The 18,922-nt window shown below is 34.7% G+C and overlaps 1 protein-coding gene across 1 annotated transcript in view; it reads right to left on the bottom strand.

The window, feature by feature from the left end:
- Window positions 1-18,922, bottom strand: part of LOC145265655 (glutamate receptor ionotropic, kainate glr-3-like) — a 75,740-nt gene that overhangs the window by 50,682 nt on the left and 6,136 nt on the right. The window contains exons 2-4 of the mRNA XM_080121721.1: window positions 16,511-16,684; window positions 8,614-8,895; window positions 3,316-3,512 (exon numbers count right to left, since the gene is read on the bottom strand). Coding sequence (XP_079977847.1) covers window positions 3,316-3,512; window positions 8,614-8,895; window positions 16,511-16,684 — 653 coding nt within the window. The remainder of the gene's footprint in view (window positions 1-3,315; window positions 3,513-8,613; window positions 8,896-16,510; window positions 16,685-18,922) is intronic.

Raw genomic sequence — 18,922 nt, 5'->3', positions numbered from 1 at the left:
CGCAACTGGAACTTTATTACGTAGTATATTTATCGTCAATGACATATGAGCCCTTTTAGGGTTGCGCTCTTGTGATCCTCACATTTAAAAACCCCTTACCTGTATTTCCTTGTACTCGGATGGAAACGAGTATAATTTGGAACGCATTATTAAAAACACAGCGGGTTGTCAATCAATTTTGATCTTAACTCATATGCTTATAATGTTAAGGAACAGGGGACTGTTCTTGTAAGTGAATAAATATGAGATAGGATAGCCGAGAATTCGAACCTGGGAAGCTAGATTTGGAATTGAGAATTCCGATCATAAGTTAAAATAAATAATACAGAATGTTATTGAAAAAAGGAATGTGATGATGCAATTGTGTTAATGAAATGAAATTAAATTAAAATTGAGGTTATCCAGATCCGAACAATAGAAAATGTTAAACATATTTGTAAAGTGGGTTAATCGAAGATTAGGTTAGAGAAATCGGTCTTTGTAAACACGTGAGGAACAATGCATGCTTAGACACGAAGGCATGTATGGCCACGAGATCGATATGCACGTGTTTGGTCATGCAATGACGTCATGAGTTCTTAATATAGTTAGAGCTTTAGGTCAGTCAGGCAGCCAGTGAGTCAGTCAGTCAGAGGTCGGACAGGGTTGGGCAGACAGAGCTGATATGCGTCTTGGAAGCAAAGGTAGAAATTGAAATAATGTAGAAACTTTGAATTCTTTGATGCGAAGCCATTGACCGGTCGAATGGAATAAACGAACATCACCATATTTTTGTAATTGTCGTCTTCGTGTTATGTCATTCAACAACAAAGGTATTGTGAATTTGTATTATAAGACTTGTGTTCCACTCATCTGCATTTATAAGAACTTGTGTATAAACTCATCTAAGAATGCGTCCCCCCTCAACTATTATAAATAATGAATGTTCCTTCATTATGATAAAAGACTGAAAATCCTCATCTCAAAAATATGTGTTAAGAAATATGTGTCAGTTTATAGAAACACTCACAGAACTGTCAAACTGTATAAATGTCAACCTTAATCTGTCTCTTCTATCTATCTATCTCTCTCTCTCTCTCTCTCTCTCTCTCTATATATATATATATATATATATATATATATATATATATATCCCTTACCTAATTGAATTACATGTCTGTATTAAAATGTACCCTGTCCTTCTTTATCTTTATATATACCCTGTTTATATCTCACCAATATGAACGATCTAAAACGAAATGCAACAACAAATATAAGTCGTCATCTATAATAACACCTATTACATAACAATAAAATTCCAGCAGCAATCGAGGTTGACAGGTAAAAAGTTCAAACTAACTCCAGATTTGTAAAACAATGACATTTCGTATTATTTGGATTCTTCGGATTACTGTTCTCATCTTGATTGCTATTTTTTCAATATTTCGATCGATCTAACCGCTGACCTTTTTCAGGTGTATTTTATCGAAGTCGGGAATCTTTCTGTCAAACTCGGGAATCTGCATGAAATTTTGAACGGAACTCATTCTTTAATCCACGAGGGTAGCATGCTCTTGTTCCGTCAGTCATGGTTTGTTAGAAGTCCTAAGTAATTTGCAATTGTATTTTCAGTCGTCCACCTTGAGGATTGACCTTTCTGGTCTCAAAAGAGTGTAACTTTTACTAAATACTTTATCCACGCAGCCACAAATCCCGTAGCGCAGTAGGTAAAGTATTTGATAAAATTCAGTTGTTACATTCTCCTGGAAGTTGATTCGCAATTGTAATTTTCAATGTTGCTCGCACTGAGGATTGAACCTCTAACCTCCAGGAAAATGTAACTTTTACAACTGAATTTTACCAAGTATTCTATAAAAGGGAGTAAACCCCGACAAAAAATCCAGGTTGGAGTCCCGATAGGAGGATGGTGAAACATGGCAACACCTTTCTGGCAATTCCTCCACTTGCGCTTTGCTCCGATCGTATTGGTTTGCCTTTCTGTCAGATTTTGTCTGCAACGCCGAGTTTGGGGGCCCTGGTAACTGACCAGACCTGGCTCCCGCTACCACCCGCCCAGGCTTGCACCCAGAGAACCAATTCCAGTTTCGAATTGTATTACTACAGCAGATGCTACATTGCACCAGACGATGCAGAATGCTGTTGTCTTATTAGACAGAAAGTTGTCATCTATCAATTAGGTCGCGGTCTACAATTTGTATCTTTTGCGAATCTAGTCCGAATTCTTTACCCTAACCTGTCAGATGAGGCAAGGATAATAAAGGAATTAACAAATGTAAAAATTAGTATAAAAAACACCGTCTTCTATCGACTTACATTAAGTCTGTCTTGTATGGATGGCAAAGCACACCCGTCACGCATAATTAATACGTATAAATATTCTAGTTCGAACGTGCATCTGTTTTTTATTTATTTATTTTTTTTTTATTAAATCAAGATTCTACATGCTAGATAAAGATGGGTTCGTTTATGGCAGTAACAAGTTTTATAATTATATACATTTCTTTCTTGTTTTTTTTTTTTTTAGTTGAAAAATTTCTTGAAATAATTCTTCAAAAAGCTTTGATACCAACTTTTATATTATCTAATAGTGTGTTCGCAAGCTTTTATACAAAGATCGATAATTTGAATAATCTACATCATTCGGTGTAATGTGCTCAACGTTTCAGCTGATGCAACCTCCGACCTTCTTCGTGTCAACAGAATTTCGAACTGAAGCCTTTATTTAATCTGAGGATTGTCATATTTCTGCGTTCATGTGGCTACAACTAAATAAGGAAATTTGTTTGGGATAATTTTAGGTGGGCCACCATATAATTAACTTGAAAATCTTAATTACTAGTGTTGGAACGATTAATCGGAATCGGAATCGGGAATCAAAAAAATTGGAACATTTGGGAGTATCGGAATCGGTATCGAATCAGAAAAATTTGTGCTTATTTTCCGATGCCCCAAAACGGTTCTTTTAATTTCCAATTTTATTTGATTTTGTTTAAAGCAAAATCTTCCGCTGTTCGTAGCAATGTCAAATATTTATTGATTTTACTTTTAAACTTCCAGTAAAACTTAAATCTATAGGTCACCCCCCACAAATGTATTTTTCTGTTTGAGAAAATATATGCACATTAACATGTGTTTTTTTTACGATAGCTGGGGAAAATAACAACATTATAGTTAAAAATTTAGAGATTTATAAAGAATCGGAATCGGAAATTATATCGGAATGGGGAATTTAGTACGGAATTGGTAATTGTATCGGAATCGGAAAAAATATTGGAATCATCCCACCATTAGTAATTATATTATAGTAAGACGTACCTCTGCGAGGAAAACCTCGCTTAGATTTTGTTTGCTTTCCCGTGGGCTGCAGATAATATGAACGTTTTGCATCATATATAAAGCGTTCCTGATTACGGAATCGATTCGTTTGGTCATTTTCTCAATATCGTTGCTGATCATGTATTTTACGATGAACTTCCCTGCGTACATCATCTGGTTCGCCAGATCCTGGCATTCTGTAAAAGACCAAAACGTAAAAAATAAAATTTAAAAAAAAACAGAATAATACTATGCATAGGCGTTTTTCAACGCTAGTTACATATTTGTCATACCTTCGAAAATACGAGGTGTTTTCAGTAAGTTTTTAGATTTTTTTGTACAGGCATTTAAAATTGTCGCATATTCTTGAAAAATCAGTATATTATTTCTATACATCTTATGAGATGACTGACCAATTTCTATGATTTAAAATTTAAATAAACAGCTACAACAGGACACGGAATACACCCTACTAAAGCCTGATTTCACAGCTGGCAAATATCAAAAATGCAATCTGAACGTGAACACACTTTAGAAGAACGATATGCAAAAAAAAATCGTTTTAAACTTGGAAAAGATATCACAAAAACGTGTTCAATGCTTCAGGCTGCTTATGGACCACCTTGCATGAATTGATGATCAGTTTTTGAGTGGCATAAGAGATTCAAGGAAGGCAGGAAGTCTGTGAGGGATGATGAGAGGTGTGGAATGGGTAAGGAAGTAAGAATACCAGAGTTGATTAGCCAAATAAAGAATTTCATGAATTAGGTCCGTCGTGTGTCTATAGAGACAATAAGTGCTCAGTTTGATACACAGTTTGATGTCAGTGTACACAATTATTCGCAAGAAACTGAAGATGCAGAAGATTTGTACTAAGAATACTCAGAGAAGATAAGAAAGATGATGTTGTTGTCTTAGGCATCAAGACCGTTCTTCACCCTCTCTATAGTCCAGACCTTGCTCCCTGTGACTTTTGGTTATTCCCTAAGCTTAAGGAAAATCTTAGCGGCTGTCTTTATGAGAATTAAGAAGATGAAAGGGGCTGTGACGAGGGTCATTGACACGTTCACACAAAAGAATTTTCATGGGGTTTTCCAGAAGTTGTTGGAACGGCACGACAAGTTGATTGCAGCCGGAGGAGATTTCTCCGAAGAAGAATAGAATTAAATGTGCGTATTATCAATACAAGTGTCCATACGAAAAATGTCTAGAAACGTATTGAAGGCACCGCATGCATAACAAATATACGAAGTACCGCATACATAACAAATATACGAAGTACCGCATACATAACAAATATACGAAGTACCGCATACATAATAAATATACGAAGCACCGCATGCATAACAAATATACGAAGCAAATACATACGTTGAAAAGAAAAATAAAGTGTATATTACAATAATACAGAAGAAACGAACATGGAGACCAAGAGAAGGAAATTGGAGACACAGAAGAGACAAATTAATCTTAAGAACTTCAATATTCATCATCGCCTACGTTCAGTCGCGAAAGACAATGTATACCACATGTAAGGGTGTTATATAACTGGTCTATATAACTGATGTCTCTTTTATGTTGTTACGTTTTGATATATGCTATATATGTGTTTTAACATTTTGTGATCGCCTAATTTCTTTATTTGTTTGTTTTTGTTTTACGGCATATCAACCCTTTTCAGTTTATTTAATGCCGAATCCAGTGATTTTAAAAAACAATTTTGTAATAGAGTATATTTGTTTTTTTTTGTTTTTTTTAAGTCGGTTTCTATTTAACCCATAGTTGGGACCCTAACAGGTACTACCACTCCGGATCAGAGTGGACCTGGGAGCAATGACAATTAAAGGGTGGCTCCACATTCCCCAAAGCCCGCAAGCTAGGGCCTCACCATCAGATATAGTTTAAGGTCATGTCCAGGACCCCTGATTTCTTTAATGTGCGTATAAGATCTATTAATCATCTCTAGTGTTCATGTGTCTGAATATTTTTTATAACAGTGTGTTAGAATAGTTGTGTTATGTATTAGGTCGAACACAAGAAAGTGTCGATCTATCTGTTTATCTATCTATTTCTGTATCTATCCATTTCGATCTATGTATCTAACTGAAGGGATGGACGGGAGATGAATATGTAGAATATTGATAAAAACTGTCAAAATATAGTAAAATCATATCATAGACAAGTTTACCGAAAGGTCTGGTCAACTGATCAGATCTACGTGTATTTTACGTGAATCAGGAGATCATAGAGAGTTGGAATTTGGACGTTGAGCAAGGCGGACGGTTTAACAGGTCGTCCCCCCCCTTTCACTAGGGAGGGAGCTAACGTGTGTGAAAATAGAGAGCAAGAATTAACCACGCAAGCAAAGATATTCACTTTCCATTCTTGCGCGATCGACACCTGGAAAGTGAATAAAAACTATATAAAACAAACCAGCGTTCTTGGAGGTGAATGAATATTCGTCCAAACAGGTTCCAGCCTCCCCTCAAGATGAATTCCAGGTGTACAAGATCAACGACGCATGAAGGTATGTCCAAAATACACGTATCACACACACACACACGCACGCGCACACACGCACGCGCACACACGCACGCGCGCATATGAACAATTAGGTATGAATATATCATAAATAGACACCAACAACATAATCTATCGTGCTAGAAAGATACTAACGCCCGAAAGTATCCTGTACCTCTATAAGGCCACCATTCGTCCATGTATGGAGAATTGTTGTCATATTTGGGCTGGTGCATTTGCTACTAGTCTCTCACTCCTAGACAAGGTTCAAAAGAGAGTCGCCAACCTAATAGGTCCTGAACTGTCATCTAAGCTTCAGCCTCTGCCCCATCGACGAAATGTAGCCTCCCTCTGCCTGTTCTACAAGTACTTTAACGGTGAATGCTCCGACGAACTGCAAGCACTTGTACCCCCACGACGTAGATACCTCCGACAAACCCGACAAGCAGCAAAATCCCACCCCTTCACAGTTGAGATCCCTAGATGTAAGAAAGCCTTCTACTCCAGTAGTCTTTTTCCCAGAACCGCTAGAATTTGGAATTCCCTTCCGGGTTCTTGCCTCCCCAACTGTACTGACATGCAGAAGTTCAAGTGTAACGTGAACCGACATCTTGCCGCCCAAATCCCCACATAGTACCCCTTTAGCTTATGTCCTGATAGTAGTCCCCTACATCAAAGTGGCAATGTGCCTTGTTTGGTGTGAAAATGTAAAAAAAAAATCTAGGGTTCAAATAGTGAAGAAGCAACGATAGACATTTAGTGACACGTATACACACCAGGATTAACCCTTCGTCCTAAGTACACATATAGACATATGGTGTTATGGTACACAATATAACAGTTGTTCTAACTATGGACAATGACAACTTACACATAGAGTATTTAACAAAAGGACGGATAACATTGTTGGTGGGGACACCAGCAAAAGACACATACCTTTTCAATGTTTCTTTCGTGCTCCTTGCAATTTAAGATGCTTTTCTTTCGAAAAGGGAAACGCCAAGACGTGAATTATATTTAGATAAAATCATTTATTTATATGCTGGGTCATTTCTCGGAATTGGGCACGCTTCGTATAATCTACATTCTGCTGTTTCGCACCTTGGACTTCCACGAGCGTCAAGTCCAAATCTTGGGTACAAGAAACCCGTCTGTTGGCTAACGAGTTGAATACCGAACTCCTCTCTCTACCTGTATTTCTAAAGTATCTTTTCTTAACTCTCTGACCACGTTATCAATAATAAATCTACGTAGCACAAAAAGAACAATAACCCCATCTTTATCACATGATTTTATGTTTAACATGTCTGGTACATATTTTAACATTCATTCTATTATTCAAACATTTCTTTTTTATTATATAAGTATTTCCACTAACTAAACGCTTACAATAACCCACGATCGCTATCCGGCATTTCTCGGGATCAACAACACAACAAGGTTAGCTGCGTGTGTAGTTGTGAGGCAAGGGTTGTACAATCCCTAACCACACCTCTCCTGAATTGGCCCTTTTTGAATCCAGTGGCAAGGAGAAGTCCAAGACGACTGGAAACAATGCCGGGCAGCACCTAACAGGGGCAAGGCTATCGCAGTTTCAGTGAACTTATTGTCAAAGGCGTATTCTTGACTGGTATCTATAATGTTTGAAAGTAGCTTTCCCTACTTGACTATCCCTTATAACTAACTAGTAGGAGTACCCGGCGTTACCAAGGACTCAAGTGTTTCATTTCTATTAAAATTTATATTTTTTTCTATCCGCCTTTCTCTTTTCCCTTCTCGCCCGGTTTTCCCCTTCTCTCTCTTACTGCCTCTTATTTCTTCTCTGTCCAACCCGTTCCTCTCTTTGGACATACGCACACAGACACGGCTCTCTCTCTCTCTCCCCTCTGTCTTTATATAGATTCCTTGAGAAATAAGTCGGCATAAGAGAAAAAAAGTCTAATCTTCGAGTAGCTTTTGGCCTTGGCAAGAAGCGAACTATCAGTATATAAAAAGATCATTTGCTTTTTGGACTTATGGAATTTGGACTGCTTGCTGACGTTGTACGTGATTGTTGGTGTATGTTTTAGCCGACCTTATTAGACAATACAATCACAAACACCGAAACCTTTCTAAAAGATATCGCTTTTATTTTGATACAAGCATAACTACGACGAGGACTTCTGTTATTTTCGTCAAAATTGGATAAATTTTAATTTTTTTCTCCAGCTATGGATAAATAGCTCCATTGCTTTGTGGATGTTTTGCTAAAAGCATAGGTTAAGGGAGTAAACACTGACAAAGAATCCGGTTTGATAGGCGGTTTGTGAAGCACTGCCATACTTTTCCGGCAACTCTTGCAACTGCGATGGTGCTGACCGTATTGACTTACCTTTCCGTCGGATTTTGCAACGCCGAGACGGTTACCCTGGTAACTGGGCAAACTTAGGTCTCTTTATCACCCGCCCAGGCCTGCATCCGGAGAGGTAACTCAAACTTCGGCTTTATAACCACAGCAGATGCTGGGGTGCACCAGACTAGATGCAGAACTCCATTGTCTTGTTAGTAGGGATATGACAACAGCATATTCTTTTCACTGTTTTGACTCTCGAGTATATATCTGACACAGTTAATCAACCGAAACCGCATCACTCTACATAAAACCATATAAGATAGCAACGGATGCCCACTCTACTGTCAAAACAATGAAAAGAATATGCTGTAGTCCTAGCCTTACTCATTAGAATGAAGGTTGCCATCACCTGAACGTCAGAACTTGATATCACACCATCCACTTACCGTAATTATCTTCGGCATTGGCTGGCATTATCATAACGCCGCCTTCCCATTCCTGATCCAAGAAAAGATCTACGACAGCTTTGTTCTGTTCGCGTGCCGGGGGTCGAATGTCAATCGTGCTGTTCCAGTGGGTCATGTCCTGTGTGCGACTGCGATCGGTCCATTCATTTCCTTTCTCGTCTGTTAGTATGTAAGGCATTTGCAGCTGGTCCATTACCATAGCCAGACTAGCGTAGTAAGGCCCGATCATCAGAATAGTCTCCGTAAACGTACTGGAATCGACTGTGGGAGATATAAGAATAATAGTTATGTTTAAAACTTTCTTGGGCTTTAAGTTTGGTTTCGTTATTCTGTTTCACGGAATATCGACTCTTTTGAATTATTTAATGGCGATTCGGTAATTTTGGAAAAAAAAAGTTTTATGACTCAAATTTATATTTATTAGATTGGTTGGTGTGTTTTACGGTATATCAACTGTTTTCAGGTTCTAAGTATTTTGGTAAAAGATTTTATACTTCAAGTTCTATATATCTTCAAATATTTATTCATGGTGTTTATTTATTTATTATTATTTTTTAAAAATATTTTTTAATTATTTTTTATAGAAGAAACATTTGTTTATGATTTTGTATTTGCACAACATGATTGAGTTTGCAAAGGGAAAGGAACAAAATTAACATCAATGTTTCGTGCATTTAGATCAGGAAGCCAATATCTTCAGCCAGCCTGATCGGGTTTTAAGTTTAATTTTTAAAATTTTGCAATTAATCGTATTCCTTCGTTCAACGATGTTTCTTGAAATTTCTGAAGGATTAAAACAATTATATACATGTATTTTTGATAAAAATAACAATATAAACCCTAAAATTTCATATAAGATGGCAATGAAAAAAAAGGAGTAGCGCGAAGAAAGAAAGGAAGATTAAAAATAGAAATTTTTTTTTTTACACAGTGATCACCACTTATCAAGGCCCGGAAGCCACTCAGAGATAAGGGTTATTGCAAGTACATTACGTTAGTGTGGAGATTTGATGAAGTGTTTACTTAAGGGGGCGGTTCATTAGGAATTTGTTAACATTAGACTTGAAGACATCCAAGTTGTAGTCCGGAGGGAAGCAGGCAGACGGAACAGAGTTCCACAGGCGTGCAGTTCTAAGAAAGAAGCTTTGTTCATGGAATCCGCGTTTTGATTTAGGCACAGATATAGAGTGGGGAAAATTTTTCACAGTGGATTCAGCTAGACGGGTGTTTTTCGTGGCGAGGGGGGACCAGGGATTGGAGTTCAGACGAGCACCTGCCATGGAAATAACGATAAAACAAGGATAGGCTCGCAACGTCTCTTCTGTGGGAGAGGGGTTGCAGGGTAGAGAAACAGGCATCCCCCACTAAATCACGAAGTCTATTTTGTACTCTGTCAAGGCAGGATAGGCTGTTTTTGGCAGCTCCTGCCCAGATATGGCAACAGTATTCCATCCTTGGACGTACTTGGCTGTTATAAAGATAGAGAATTGCATCAGTAGTGAGATATCTTCTGGAGCGGTAGAAGGATCCCACCATCTTTCCAGCGACCTTGGCAACAGACTTGATGTACGTGTTCCATTTCAGATCAGGAGTAAAGGTCAAACCCAGAAGCTTGTCAAAACACGGGGCCTCACCCAGACGAGAGCCATCCATCACAATTGATGCCAGATGGGGATCAGAGCGTTGATGATGTAAGGATAGGAGTTTGGTTTTGGATGCATTAAAGGTAACTAGCCACATCTTCCCCCACTGAAGCACGCGCTCGAGATCAGAGGAGAGAGAATCAGAGAGAACTTCGTCATTTACAGCCTTTGATGTGTTGCCGTAGATGGTCGTGTCATCATCATAGATGTCAACGAATGATTTAAGTATGTGTTTAGGGAGGTCATTGATGTAGATCAGGAAGAGAGTTGGGCCCAGGATTAACCCCTGAGGGACTCCAGCATTTATATTGCAGGCCTCCTATTTTTGTTCATCTACCACTACTCTTATGAGCCTATCGGAGAGAAATGATTTAATGATTGAGAAAACATTTCCAGTTATACCGTAGCTGGAAATCTTGTGAAGTAGACCCTTATGCCATACCTTGTCGAAGGCTTTTGATATGTCAAGAGCAATTGCCCTAGAAAGGAAGCCTTTGTCAAGAGATTCACTAATCCTGTGGGATATAACCGTCAGCACATCTGCAGTAGATCTTGCAGAGCGGACAACCATATTGTGTGTCACTAAGAAGGTTATTTCTGCTGAGGTGATTGACTATTTCTCTATTTAATATTGATTCCAGTAACTTACTCATAACACAGAGAAGACTTATTGGTCTGTACTGAGAGGGAGATGACTTATCACCTGAATTCTTAAATACAGGGCAAACTGATGAGGTCTTCCAGGGGGTCGGAAAGCACTTCTCCTTAAGGCAGCGCTTAAATAGTTTCGTAAGTATGGGAGCAAGTTCTGGTTGAAGCTTTTTTAACACTATAATTGGGATGCCATCAGGGCCAGTTGCTTTACTGGAATCTAGGTTTTTTATAAGCTTGGCGACCTCATGCACGGATATTTGTATGTTACCTAACTTGTTCTGTGTTATAGGAGGAAATATGGGGAGTTGATGGCCTTCGTCGCATAGGGTAGAATTAGCTGCAAAGTTCTTTGCAAATAGTTTGGCCTTGTCTGACGCTGACGAGATGACCTCTGGTCCATTGATAATGGTTGGGATAGAATAAGTACAAAAAGTAAGAAGTCAGTGACAATACGTGAGTAGAGATAAGTAGGTAGTTATGTAGGTAAAGCTAAATAGTAAATTATATATAGTTAGAAGAGCTAGGTAATAAGTTACACTTATGTATATATATACATTTTGAATATATATATATATATATATATATATATATATATATAAATTTTGAAAAAAATTATATTTTTCATTAAAAAAAATTATTTATGAAAAAGATGTTTTAATCCATTACAATTGGTATAAACAAGCCGAGTACGTTTCAAGTAAACGATTAACATATATATATATATATATATATATATATATATATATATATATATATATATATATATATATATATAATAAGCTTAAAGCGCTTTTCTCGTCTAAAGACATTCTTCACCCAGAAACTTTAACAAATGGACTCCCTATAAACTCTCAAAGAGAACAAAAGAAAATTGAAAGATTGGCTACCAAATTTTACGGACTAAAAACCACTGCCCACCCTAAATATAATCCTTACCTTGAGGAGTTCGAAAATTCCATGTTAAATTTAGTCAAAAAAATTAGATTTAAGAAACAAAAACACTGTTACAACCCGGTTACCCGAAAAATAAATAATTTTGCCTAGAAATTCAAAAAGAATAAACATATATTTGTCCCTGCAGACAAGACTAAAAATTACTATAAACTTGACTATCCTACATATAAAAGACTTATATATAAAGAGCTTAATAAATCTTATAAAATAGTCCCCCGCAACCTTTTGGATTCTATTAATTCTGAAGCTAAATCTTTACTGACTTCTATGAACATTCATAACTCCACTGAAATACTTTTTCCGGGTACCCCTAGATTCACCCTCAAAGACCATAAACCTAATTATTATGATAACCCCTCAATCAGATTGATCTGCCCATCTAGCTCTTACTTGGGTGCGGTAAGCAAAAATATCTTAGATAGAATTATCCCCTGTATTAAAGAAAAAGTTAGCTTCCCCCTTTGGCAAAATTCGAATTCTGTAATTAATTGGTTTGTTTCCCTTAAAAATAAACACCTCCTTAACTTCATAACCTTTGACATCAACAATTATTATTAATCAATTTCTCCGATCCTCTTAAATAAGGCCCTAATCTTTGCTAAAAGAAATTCTGACTTAACTCATTTGGAAATTAAATTAATTCTCCTAGCCAGAAAATCAATTCAACAATAAGTTTTGGACTAGAAAAGCTACCCCTAATAATTTTGACATCTTAATGGGTGCTTCCGACTCTGCCGAGGTTACAGATTTAGTGGGACTCTTCTTACTGAAAGAACTGAAATACCACTTTAAACATATCCAAGGGGGCCTTTATAGAGGCGATGCTCTATTTACAACAACAGCCAGGCCAAGAGAGTATAATAATACAATTAAAAAATTACATAACTTTTTAATAATTTTGGCCTTTTTATAATTATTGAACCAAATAAAAAAAAACTTCAAATTTTCTAGACATTACACTTAATCTTAATACTGAAACTTACAGCCCCTATCATAAACAAAACCTTACGCTTTTATACGTCTATAAATCTTCTAACCACCCCAATTCAATTATAAAATCTATAGTAACATCCGTCTCTAGAAGAATTTCTACGCTCTCAGCCGATAAAAAAACTTTAATCAAAATGCTACTTTCTTCAATAATGCCTTAGGAAATTCAGGATACAATGAAAAGATTCAATATAACCATTATACTCCACCTGTATGCCGTCTTAAATCTGTAATCACACACAATATGACTCGCAAGAAACCAGTTCAAATAAGATCTGCTGCTATCAATAGCAATGGTCCACTCCACAAATATAATCCGAACCAACATGCTAATCGTAATACTTCTAACCCACCCTGTCGCACTAGGAGAAAGAAAAATATTTGGTTTAATCCTCCATTTAGCATAAATGTTAAAACTAATATATCTAAAGAATTCTTCAATATTGTAGAAAACTCTTTCAAATACCCACACAGATATAGTTCAATTTTTAATAAAAACTCAATAAGAATTTCTTATTCTACTATGCCTAATTTAGCACAAAGAATCTTAGCATCTAATAACAAAAAAATTAAATCAGCCCAAAAAATCCCTTTCCCAATCCAACCAAAAAGAAACTGCAACTGTATTAATAAACATCTTTGCCCACTCAATAATGATTGCATCCATAAAGATGTAATATATTCATGCACAATTACAGAGCTCCCACGCAATTCTCCCATAATAGACAATAACATTTTGTCACCAAATTATCCTTCCTCCGACCCTCCCTCTGATATAATTATTAATCTAACAAACGAATCAACCAGCCCCTCTATTTTCAATCATACAACCAGCTATAATAATAATAATAATAATATTTTTCATAGCAGCCATCCTAACACTGATAACACTAATTATCCCCTCCAAACCAATCCTGATACAATTACTGTCCTACCCTCTGTTCATCAAAATGAACAAAATTTAAATTCTCTTCCCAGTATAAATCAACAAATTAATATTAATTCTCGACCCCGAGCTATTAATAAAACATATACATATATAGGTGCTACTTCAACTTTAATAAAGAAAAGAATTTCAAACAACACCTTTTCTTTCAATAACCAAAATTCAAATAATAACCAGGGAACTTCTCTAACTACACTGGTTAAAAAGCTTAACTCTGCCAATACCCACTTTTCAATTAAATGGACCATCCTAAAAAAATTTAAGTCTTACACTCCAGGATCTAAGTCTTGTCACCTCTGTACATCTGAAGCTATAACTATTATAACCTCCCCTCAAAGTAGTAATATAATAAACTCTAAAAACGAACTGATCTCCTATTGCAAACATATGTCCAAGTTTAAATATGGTAAATTTGAAATCACATAGCTATTAATTTAACCCTTCAAATATATATCTTTTCTCATGAATTTTTTTTTATAATCTTACCTTCTAAGCTTTTTATATTTTTAATTTTATTTGTTTTTTTTTCTTTGGCCGGTTTTCCATCTGCTGTCTCCGTTTTATGGTATAAGTATACCTATTAATTAAATATATACATCAACCTACTCATTTTTATTCTATTTATTTGTTTACTTATATTTCACTATATGCATTTACATACACATTTATTTGCAGTATTCCGGAGTTTGTAGATACCGGCCTCTCTCTCCCCTTATTTTGTATGTAAGTATGTATGTTTTTGTTTAACTTGTATATGTTTTTGGATATGTGTATATGTTTATGCATGCGTGTGTGTTTGTATATATATATGTATATATATGTGTGTGTGTTATTGTATATGTATTCATATATGTATATATATTTATATGCGTGTGTATGTATATACATGTATGTGTGCATTTGTGTGTCTGTATGTATGTATATGAGTATATGTATATATGTATGTGACTGTATATATATAATTTTCTATTTTTTATTTATTTATTTATTTTTCATTTATTTACTTTCACTTTTATATATATATATATATATATATATATATATATATATATATATATATATATATATAACAGACGGCCCATTTCTTAAACTTGGCCATTTATTTGTTCTTCTGATCAGTTTTCTTAATTTAATTCTGGGACTTTCACGTGCATATCTAAGCTGACCTAATTATTAACGCTAACTTTCGCGCTTTTTGTCTGGGTCAGTTTGACCTTGCTTTTCAAATTTAAACTGTCACCGTTTTTCGGGGTTTTTTTAAGCCTTAATTTTTTGATTCCTCCAGCCTTGACAGACGTGTTTTAAATATTATCTCTAGTGCTTTTCTTTTAATGATTTGGAATTCATTCCATTTGCGCTTTTTTCCCAGGAACTCTGCCTTTTGGATGATTTTGGACCATTTGGAATTTACCCACTGGATTGAAATTTTAAATTCGACCGTTTTGGATTTTACCATTTTTGGATTTTTACCCTTCACCGGACTATCCATTAATGTGAAATCTTTTTATTATTTTTCTTTTGCCTCCTGTTCCCCTTACCTCACCCTTTTTTAACCAAGTAAGGTCTTTGACTTACTTGTAGTTTCATTAAATAGTTTTATATACAAAATCCGATCTTGCATTTTGCTAATTCCTGCCCTCTGATGAGAAGGAGAGTATTTCTTCGAAACTCCACGGATTAAGGACTATCCACTTATCTTGTGCTTCTTTTTTTTAAAATTAAATGTTTTTAACTCTTTTTCAAGATGTCTTTTAACATGTTTTATTAATCATTTGTTCATATATATATATATATATATATATATATATATATATATATATATATATATATATATATATATATATATACAGGGTGTCCACAAAGTCTGGCTGCATAATCTACACGGTGCCCACAAAGTCTGGCTACATAATCTACACGGTGTCCACAAAGTCTGGCTGCATAATCTACACGGTGCCCACAAAGTCTGGCTGCATAATGTAGCCAGACTTTGTGGACACGTTATATATATATATATATATATATATATATATATATATATATATATATATGTTTGATTTGTTATATTTATTAATTAAGTTATTTATACGAAATTGCATTTTTACCTAAATGCGAGTTAGGAATAATTTTCCCTTTGACCAATTTGATACCCCCTAAATTGGGAGCGGCATATATATCCACCGATACGTGCCTCATCGCTCATGACCCATCAGAGTGGTTGAATATATATATTTTTTAGTGAGTATATATATATATATATATATATATATATATATATATATATATATGAATAAGAGACAAACAGAGAGACAGACAGAGAGACAGACACAAAGATTATCCAATGGCGTGATCTGAGTGTGTCAGGGTGTCAGTTACGTCTCCGCTGGGTGTATGTTTTGATTAGTCCAGGCTTAGTTTTCTTTTTGCAAGTCTGTCAAAATTCTGGAGAAGCCATGCATCATGATAAAAATAAAAACATCGTTACTTGTTTAAAACTTGATCTGTCGAAGGAAAAACCATTTTTGCTATAGTAATGATCCAGACCACATGATTAACACTGCGGCCAGTGTTGAAATCAAACATTTAATTAGGATAAAAACAACGAACCGACGATCACGGTCTGTATAACGAACGCGCAGAAACTCAAGTTCATAGTAATACGATTTAAAATGTTAGCGTATATTATACTTACGTTCTTGTAGTAAAGTGTTTTCGATTGACATCCACCCACGGGTGGGCATGTAAAGACGTTCTTCGTCCATCACTTGGTTGTACGATATAAGAACCCGGCACTTTTTTAGGTCAGTTCGATTTTGCATTAATCGCTCTTGAAAAGTCACAGTCCATTCTCCTCGAGTGATCAGACCTGTAAAAGAAACATTATATAAACATACATACATACATAGATTTAATTATTACGATATTTATTTTTAATACCTACATACACTAGTGTTTCAGTCTTTAGGGAGTCATCAGCATATCAGTGTAGGGGGTCATGATTGCGGCCGGTCGAGGGATTCAAACCCGGCCACAAAGCCATCTCTAACTATTAGCAGGGAACATAGCTTTCGGCCAGCATGAAGCGCGGCCAGAATTTAGTTGAAATTAACATTTATAAAGCGTAAGCGTCGTTCAAGTAGGTTTAGAGTGATTTCGACATATGAGGTTGTGTCACAACAACTAAGTTGTTTGGAAATCCGCACAGATGATTTGTTTATAGTGGTGAAAGCTTTGTGTAGGACCAACCACGTTTTGGTATTACGGCTAACCTTTGTCAGTGCTGATAACTGCCACAGGACAGAGTATACAGTAAACCGCAGCTTTTTACATCAGAGTTACTTTCTCCTAGATGCATGTCTTAACGAAAACTGGAGGTACATCTCCCTCAGTAAATTAATGCGCCACCAGATACCACCCTGGAAATTTCGACGACTCGGCGCGGTACATAGGGCACCTTGACTTCCCAAATGGTCACCCATCTGGCACTGGCCAGGTTCAAGGTTGCTTAACTTCGTTGATCTGGCGAGAACCGGTGTGTCAACGTGATTGTGCCGTATGTATATATATATATATATATATATATATATATATATATATATATATATATATATATATATATATATATATATATATATATATATATACATATATATATACATATATATATACATATATATATACATATATATATATATATATATATATACATATATATATATATATATATATATATATATATATATATATACATATATATATATATATATATATATATTATCTTTTTAATATAACAAATTTAGCCATAAGAGGGGATTAAATAAATTAAATAGGGCCAATAATGATAAATAAAAATCTACTAATATTTATGTATATAAAAAGAATACAATATATATATATATATATATATATATATATATATATATATATATATATATATATATATATATATATGTGTATCCCGCTTTAATATGGAGAAGAAAAGAAAAGATATAAATGGTCATTATAAAGAGAATAAGGACGAGAAGGGAAAGGAAAGGAAAGGAAAGAATGATGAGATCTAGTTAAAGAGAGAAAGAGAGAAAGTAAGAATTTGACAGTATATAGAAAAAGAAAAAGAAAAAGATCTGCGTGTCAACCAATTTATGAACAGTTATACAATTCAGTAATGAAACATATTATTACAAATACAAACAGAAGATACAATCCAAGCGTCAGAAATGAACATGTCAAAAAAGACAGCGAATGTATCCAGCCAACATATATATCAACTCACATACGTCCACGAGTAATATCAACGCAGTTCAAACATACGTCTACAATTAATTAGGCCCTTTATGCTAAATGATATAAGTTTAAAGTTTTCGCGTTTTTATTAGATAAATATATAAATAAAAGAAGAAAAAAAAATAATGATAAAACAATATTAAAATTATTATTAATAATAATAATAATAATAATAATAGTAATAATAAACATAATAGTAATAATAATAATAATAATAATAATAATAATAATAATAATAATAATAATAATAATAATAATAATAATAAAAACAGAATAAAATTAATATTTATTATCTTTTTAATATAACAAATTTAACCATAAGAGGGGATTAAATAAATTAAATAGGACCAATAATTATAAATAAAAATCTACTAATATTTATGTATATAAAAAGAATACAATACATATATGTATATATATATATATATATATATATATACATACACACACACATATATATATATATATACACACACATACACACACATATATATATATATATACAGTGATGATCATATTTATTGGCACGGTAAAATAAAAGTTAAATTTTGTCTAATAAATTCTAAAAAAGGGATTAAATTAAAGAAAATAACAAAGTATATTATGTATTTTTAACTGGCCTTTCCGATGCAGCAATCGGATTTTAGAAAAAATAAATAACAAAGGAACAACAAACATAATTGCAAAAAAACCTTGTTCAAAATTATTGGCACGATTTATTTAATAATCAATTGTATAGCCTTTGGCATTGATTACCTTCCTCAGTCGCTATTCATAGTTTACAACCAAATTGTTGCACTCTTCAGTAGTAATTTTAGCC

The sequence above is a fragment of the Euprymna scolopes genome, chromosome 40, assembly GCF_053919585.1.
Source record: "Euprymna scolopes isolate OS-2025 chromosome 40, ASM5391958v1, whole genome shotgun sequence".
NCBI classification, from domain to species: domain Eukaryota; kingdom Metazoa; phylum Mollusca; class Cephalopoda; order Sepiida; family Sepiolidae; genus Euprymna; species Euprymna scolopes.
This window is presented reverse-complemented; position numbering and strand designations above follow the sequence as displayed.